General features: G+C 58.5%; 2 protein-coding genes across 2 annotated transcripts; one reads left to right on the forward strand and one right to left on the reverse strand.

The window, feature by feature from the left end:
* Positions 1 to 611: 611 nt before the first annotated feature.
* Positions 612 to 2625, forward strand: LOC113483608 (probable serine/threonine-protein kinase samkC). The gene has a single exon (XM_026855294.1). The coding sequence runs from the start codon at positions 631 to 633 to the stop codon at positions 1936 to 1938; it is 1308 nt and encodes a 435-aa protein (XP_026711095.1). The 5' UTR covers positions 612 to 630; the 3' UTR covers positions 1939 to 2625.
* A 168-nt stretch (positions 2626 to 2793) lies between these two features.
* Positions 2794 to 6457, reverse strand: LOC113483582 (PHD finger protein 13-like). The gene is given in 5 exon segments (XM_026855243.1): positions 2794 to 4789; positions 4900 to 4938; positions 5238 to 5853; positions 6038 to 6186; positions 6189 to 6457. Coding segments are annotated over 5 exon segments (1110 nt in total). The 5' UTR covers positions 6268 to 6457; the 3' UTR covers positions 2794 to 4562.
* Between the last annotated feature and the right edge of the window lie 26 nt (positions 6458 to 6483).

Genomic DNA, 6483 nt, shown 5'->3' on the forward strand with positions numbered 1-6483 from the left:
GGGGGCTCCTCTCCCCACGGGGCCACAGGCCCTGCCAGGAGCCTGCTCCAGTGTCGGCTTCCCACGGGGTCACCGCCTCCTCTGGGCACCCACCTGCTGTGCTGTGGGGCCCTCCCCGGGCTGCAGGGGGGTCTCTGCTCCCCCGGGGCCTCCCTGGGCGCAGGGCACAGCTGCCTCACCGTGGGCTGCCCACGGGCTGCAGGGGAACCTCTGCCCCGGGCCTGGAGCGTCTCCTCCCCCTCCTGCACTGACCTTGGGGTCTGCAGAGCTGTTTCTCTTGCATATTTTCATTCCTCTCTCCAGCTGCAGTTGTCCTTGCACAGTTTATTTTTTCCTCTCTTCCTAGATATGATATCACAGAGACAGTACCACAGTCACTGATGCACTCGGCCTTGGCCAGCAGCGGGTCCATCTTGGAGCCAGCTCGCGTTGGCTCTATCAGGCACTAGGGAAGGTTCTAGCAACTTCTCACAGAAGCCACCCCCATAGTCCCCGTGATACCAAAACCTTGCCGTGCAAATCTGATACAGGCAGTTGCAGGGAGGACAAAGGAAACGGAAATTTGTGTTTTGGGGATGTGCATTCAACTTTATTCCATACCCACAGCACGAGACCCTCTGACGCATAGTGATGGGGAGACCCAGGAAGGATCCCACCAGCACATCATCCCCTCAGCCAGCCACAGCTGCCTCCAAAACCACCCCCGCTGCATTGCCATCTTCCACCTCGGCCACCCCGGCCAAGGCCACTGCTGTGGGCAGCCGATCCAGGAGTGCTCTTGCTGCCGAGGCTGCTGGCCCCAGCCAGGGGGCAAAACCAAACCCCACTCAGCCAAGACCCACAGCATCCCGTGGGGCAAAGTCAGACTCCACTCAGCCAAGACCCACAGCATCCCGTGGATCAAAGTCAGACTCCACTGAGCCAAGACCCACAGCATCCCGTGGGGCAAAGTCAGACTCCACTCAGCCGAGACCCGCAGCATCCCGTGGAGCAAAGTCAGACTCCACTCAACCGAGACCCACATCATCCCGTGGAAACCGAGGAGATGCTGGGGACCAGCACACAGTGTCTGCTGGGAGTTGCTCTGCAACCCAGAAGAAGCCGCCTGATGCCAAGCGAGCCACCGGTCCGGCCAGACCTGACCCACATCTGCAGAAGCAGCAGCCTGGGGCTGAGTCGAGCGAGGCCTGGAGCCAATTCCTTCCCCCCCTGGAGAGACAGGACATCCCTTGGGTGGAGAAGGAGACCCGGGGCCAGCGGAACAACCCCAACTGGTACAAGTGGCGGGAGAACCGCATCACCGCCTCTGTGGCTCCCAAGATCGCCAACAGCAAGTTCGCCAACAACAAGACGACTGAAGTGCCTCAGTCCTACCTGAAAGCGGTGGTGAGCTCCAGCCCCGGGGTGCAGACAGCAGCCATGGCCTGGGGGATCCGCAAAGAGAAGGCAGCTGTGAAGGCCTATGAGCAGATGAAGTCGCAGGCGTTGGGCAAGCCGGTGTGGGTGGACGACTGTGGCCTCTTCATTCACCGGGACAAGAATTGGATCGCTGCCAGCCCGGACGGCATCATCAAGGAGGTGGCCACGGGGAGGGCCCTGGGGCTGCTGGAGGTGAAGTGTCCCTACAAGCACAGGAACAGGACGGTGCGCGAGGCCTGCAAGGACAAGGACTTCTGCCTGGAGTTGGATGGGGACTCCTATGCCCTGAAGAAGGATCATGCCTACTTCACCCAGGTCCAGTGCCAGCTGGCGGCTGCCGACTTCCAGCGGGCCGACTTTGTGGTGCATACCACCAAGGAGACGGCCGTGGTCCCTGTGGAGTTTGACGCTGAGTTCTGGTGGCAGACAGTGCCCAAGCTGGAGAAGTTTTACACCGAGGCAGTGATTCCCTACCTGGAGGAGAAGGCAAATGGCTCCGTCTGGGCCAAGGAGGAGTAGAACCCCCCTGCACCTCACTCACCTGGATGCTTGCTTGGCTGCACAAACCCAGCTTTGGCCCCTAGCCTAGAAACCATGCCCAGTTTTGCTGAGACCATTCGCTGCCTCTGCCCCAGCACAACGGCCTCGGGACTGACACGTTGTACCAGCAGTACCCTGGTTTGGTAAGGGGGTCCCCACAAACGCTGACCTCCTCCTGCTCTAGACAGGCCAGCACTTGGCCCCCAGTGCCTTCTTGTCCTGTCCTTCACCGCATCCCCCGTTTGACCCAACGGCTTGGTGGAAGCTGGCACACCTCTGGATCTGCAGGGGAAGCCAGTGATACCTCTGTGCTGGAATAACAGACTTAATTTGTGGAGAAAACTGGATCCTTTGGCACCTGAACTGCTGTCAACACTACAATGTTAGTTCTACTCCAGAGTGGAGACAGGGAAGGTTTGTCAGAGCCCAAGAGCTTTTGAGCTAAATACTGATGTGCCTCGAGAGTCGCAGCAAGAGCGTGTGGAGACCCTTCCTCCCCGAGCCATCAGACCTGCTGCTGCTTTGGAGCAGCCCGTGATGAGCTGGCTGCAGCCTCAAAGATGGTTGTCCCCCGGCCCATGCACCTCCAGAGGACCTTCTTGTGGAGCATCCCTGTGTACTGCAGCAGGGCAGGGAAGCGGTCATCACTCCATTAAATACAAGATGCGCTGGTCTGCTTGTTCTCTTGTTTGTGCAGCTCGGTGTTTACCTGGGGTGGGGCAGGGGGAGGAAGCAGGACTGGGCAGGATCCCCACACCAGGTCCCCTTCCAGCTACAGCAGAAGGGGAGCACTCAGGTCCCAGAGGGAGGCAAGACTACACCAAGCCACCACCGTTATGGCAAAAGTACTTTATTATATACATAAGACTCCAGCCACACTCCACAGGGCAAGGACCAGAATTCGCTATTTTACATATCAATACAAAGTAACTATAAAAACATAAAGCACTTTTGGGGCCCAGGCTTTCCACAGGAGAGAGGCAGGCACAGGGACTTGCCTGGGGGCTGCTGAGTGACAGGGGGCTGCCCCACACCCTCCCCCAGCTGTGGTCCCAGAGTAACCAGATGTGCAAGTAGGAAAGAACCCAGTTAAGAAACAATAGTCATGGGGACTGGCAAGTGGGGATTGTCCCACTCCTTGCTGTGAGCAGTGCCACACCAGGACCCAGCGTCACTGGGACAGGAGTGGGGTCTGAGTCCCCCAGGGAAAGTGCAGAAGGCACATGGGCCAGGCTCTTTGGAGGGGCTGCGAGGAGAAGGTGGGATCCAATGGTTAGTGCAGACGGGGCCCCAGGAAATCACACACGCGCGCGCACACACACACATGCTACGCACAGGGGACATGGAGGGGGAAAAGCCTTCCACTGCCAAACCGAACCAGGGGCCTGGAGAGGGCACATGCTGTGTCTCCAGAGCAGCAGTTGCATAGCAGAAGGGGCTCAAAGCCCACTCTTGACAAGTCATTAGGTTTCACTCTACATGTCCAGAAAAAAAACCCAAACCCACTTATGTGACAGAGGGAGCGCTAGGAAGCCAGGCCCTCCCAGCTCCTGGCCTCAGGTCTCAGCATCCAGCTGGTGTTGAAGCTGATGCTCCACCAGACAGCCCTGCAGGCAGATGCCCACAGGGTACAAACTTCAGTTGTTTTAAACTGGAAGTGGAAAACATGGAAAGCTACCCAGAACACTCTCCTGCTTCCCTTCCGAAGGGATCCCAGCCCTGCCACAGCCAGCTCTGAGGATAACTTCAGTCTCCTGCCAGGAATCCCACCACCCTTCACACTGGACACCTCAGTGTCACTGAAGACCATGAACCAAGGAGGGCTGCTCGGCAAGAACAGCCTTTGTAATCATTTACTAGAGGATGCCTTTGCTGCTCCTGACTCAACAGGACTATCGTGGGACCATGGGCCCAGCGAATGAAACCAGGAGCACCATGGGCCAGGGGAAGGACCTGCCCTGCACAGCCAACGAGGCTGATGAGCCAGAGATGGACAGCTCCAGCAGTACCCCCAAGACGCAGAGCCCCGGTCTGTTTCAGGCATCAGCAGGACCGACGCCTCTTCCCTCCCGCCCTGGAGAGTGGCACACTACATGGAGGGAGCTTGCCTGGGCTGTACCTACTTGCTGGAGGAGAACCTGGGTCACCAGGTGGCTTTGCCATTGCCACCCACCTGAAGGTCTGAGGCAAGGAAAGGATAAACAGTGAGGAAAAAGGAGGAAGGGGAGTCACATCTTGGGATAAGTGTAAGCTTCCACCACACCACAGAAAAACTACTTGGACTAGGTTCTCCTCGGCTGCCCTGGGGAAAGGCACTGAGCCAGCTTCGTGCGAGGACAGAGATGTTTCCGAGCGACCTAGTGCACGGCTGGACCACCCTCCTCTCCCCCCATCACCTCTGGGGTAACTGAGCTCCACGGCCAACACCGTCCCCAGGGAGGACACGTGTGGCAGCTTCCAGGAGTCAGAAGAGCAAGGGGGACAGTCCAGCCCCGTGGCCCAGCCCCTCCCCTGCCATTACTGTGCATTGATTGTCTAGCCAAACCGGGCTACAGTCTTCGGTTTAAAAAGGGGACCCCCAGCCTCCCTGCTCTGAAGGAGTTTCAGTCACAGAAGCGCTTGCGGGGCACCGTCCGAGCTCGGTTCGAGCGGCGAATCTCCTGCTTGGCATCGCGGCATCGCTGGCAGATGAAAACCTCAGGCACGTTGGATTTGCGGATCTTGGCACAAGAGAGGTGGATCCAGGTAGCACATTCGTTACATTCGATCATGGGCCTCCCCGCGAAGGGCTTCAGGCAGAAGCAGGTGATCAGATCCCAGGCATCGTCATCTGGTCAGGGAGAGAGACACCAGTCAGAAACCACCTTACCAGCCGCAGGTCCAGCTGTGGCCAGACTAGCCAGTTCCACTGGTGTGAAATGTGACAGCCCCCCCACTCACCTTCTGCTTTGGTGTTGGGAGCTGCTGCAAATTCGACTGCTAAAGTTGCAAAAGGGGAGGGGAAAAAAAAAAAAAAAAAAAAAAAAAAACAGCTTATACCCCACTTCAGACACATTTCAGCTCTGCACTGCTCACTCTGCAAAGCAGAGCTGCCAAAAGGCAGGCCAGCTCCCTGCCCTCTGCTCGTCAGTCCCCCCGGTCCCAAAGGTACTGTCCTTGCCGGGAGAGGCTCAGGCCATCGACAAGCCCTCCCTGCAGCCAGCATGGGGGGTTCCAGCTGAGGGAGGGAGAACAGTCAGCACTGGCTGAAGCGCAGCAGGGTGTGTGTGGACACTCACCATTAAGTTGGGAACTCCCTCTGCTTGCGTCTTCTCCTTCGCTTTGGTCCAAGGTACTACAAGAACTGGGGCTTTTCCTCCCTCCAGAGCAGGGTTCATGCTCCTGTAGCTGAGGATCATCTGCTGCTGGCTTCTCGGTCCCCTGCGCTCCGTGCATCCAGTCCTTTTCCTCCTTCATCAGCTCCTCCAGGAGGGAGTTGGGCTGGGGGTCCCCAGCTGGGTTGAGGGAAGGCTCCAAGAGCTGCTCTTTCACGGGAGGCACCTGTCCCTCCAGTGCAGCCAGCTCCTTTGCCCCATCCTGCTCTGCCCCAAAGCTCTTCCCAGTGCTCAGCGGCACCCTCTTCTCCACCTCCTGCTCCAAAATAAGTTTCTTTGCTGGTGGTTTCTTCCGTTTGGTTTGCTGGGGCCGGACATCATAGAAACCGGTGGGGAAGGCAGGGCAGCTCACGAGCAGGCTGCTGTCCACAGCCCCCCTGGCCATGGCGTTCCTGCTCCTCCCGTCCTCCGTCGGGACATGGCAGTCGGAGGAGTGGGACGAGGCCCAGCTGTCGCTGTCCTGAGTGCTCCCCGTGCTGTTCTGGGGACTCATGCTGCCTCCGTGGGTCCAGGGCTCATTCTGCAAGAGGGGAAGAAGCAGGACTAGCGTGGGAGGCTGCAGCACAGGCATTCAGGGTAAGGAGGAAGGGGCTGGGGATGGAGAAAGACTCTCCAGGGGAAGGATTAGGAGCTGGGTCTGCACACGGCAGGAAACCCAGAGGAACCAGTCGTTTTGTAGAGGAAAACCCTGCAAGCCAACTTACCTCTTCAGGGTAGGGGATGTAGCCCGCGTAGGCCAAAACGAAGGTGCAGAACTGGTTGAAATCCTCCACGGTTCTCTGTCGCTTCTGCAACGGCTGCAACGAACACCACGTGTCGATTCAACTCCCTGGATACCCCTACCCGAGCCGCGTACCACAACGGACCCCGGAGGCAGCCCTGGACCGCCAGGCAATTGTACAGCACGTAATATTTAGGTCACCCGAACATCCATCCTTCCCGTAACCCATCTGCATCATCGGGCTCGACAGATGCAGCTCTTCCCTTAAAAACCCAGATCCCAGGGCGGGGTGGGGACACACACACACACGCAGTGACGACACGACGGGACACCCAGAACGCGCAGCAGCCGCCGGGCGGAGTGTGAGTCAGAGGCTCGGGAGCCCCGGTACCGGGGATGCCCACCCCGCCCTGGGATCTGGGTCTTTAA

Source organism: Athene cunicularia (assembly GCF_003259725.1).
Source record: "Athene cunicularia isolate RWA chromosome 9 unlocalized genomic scaffold, athCun1 chr9_part1, whole genome shotgun sequence".
NCBI lineage: Eukaryota > Metazoa > Chordata > Aves > Strigiformes > Strigidae > Athene > Athene cunicularia.

Excerpts from the sequence above, each read along its gene's own strand:
- LOC113483608 (XM_026855294.1), top strand. The coding sequence starts at position 631 with ATGGGGAGACCCAGGAAGGATCCCACCAGCACATCATCCCCTCAGCCA.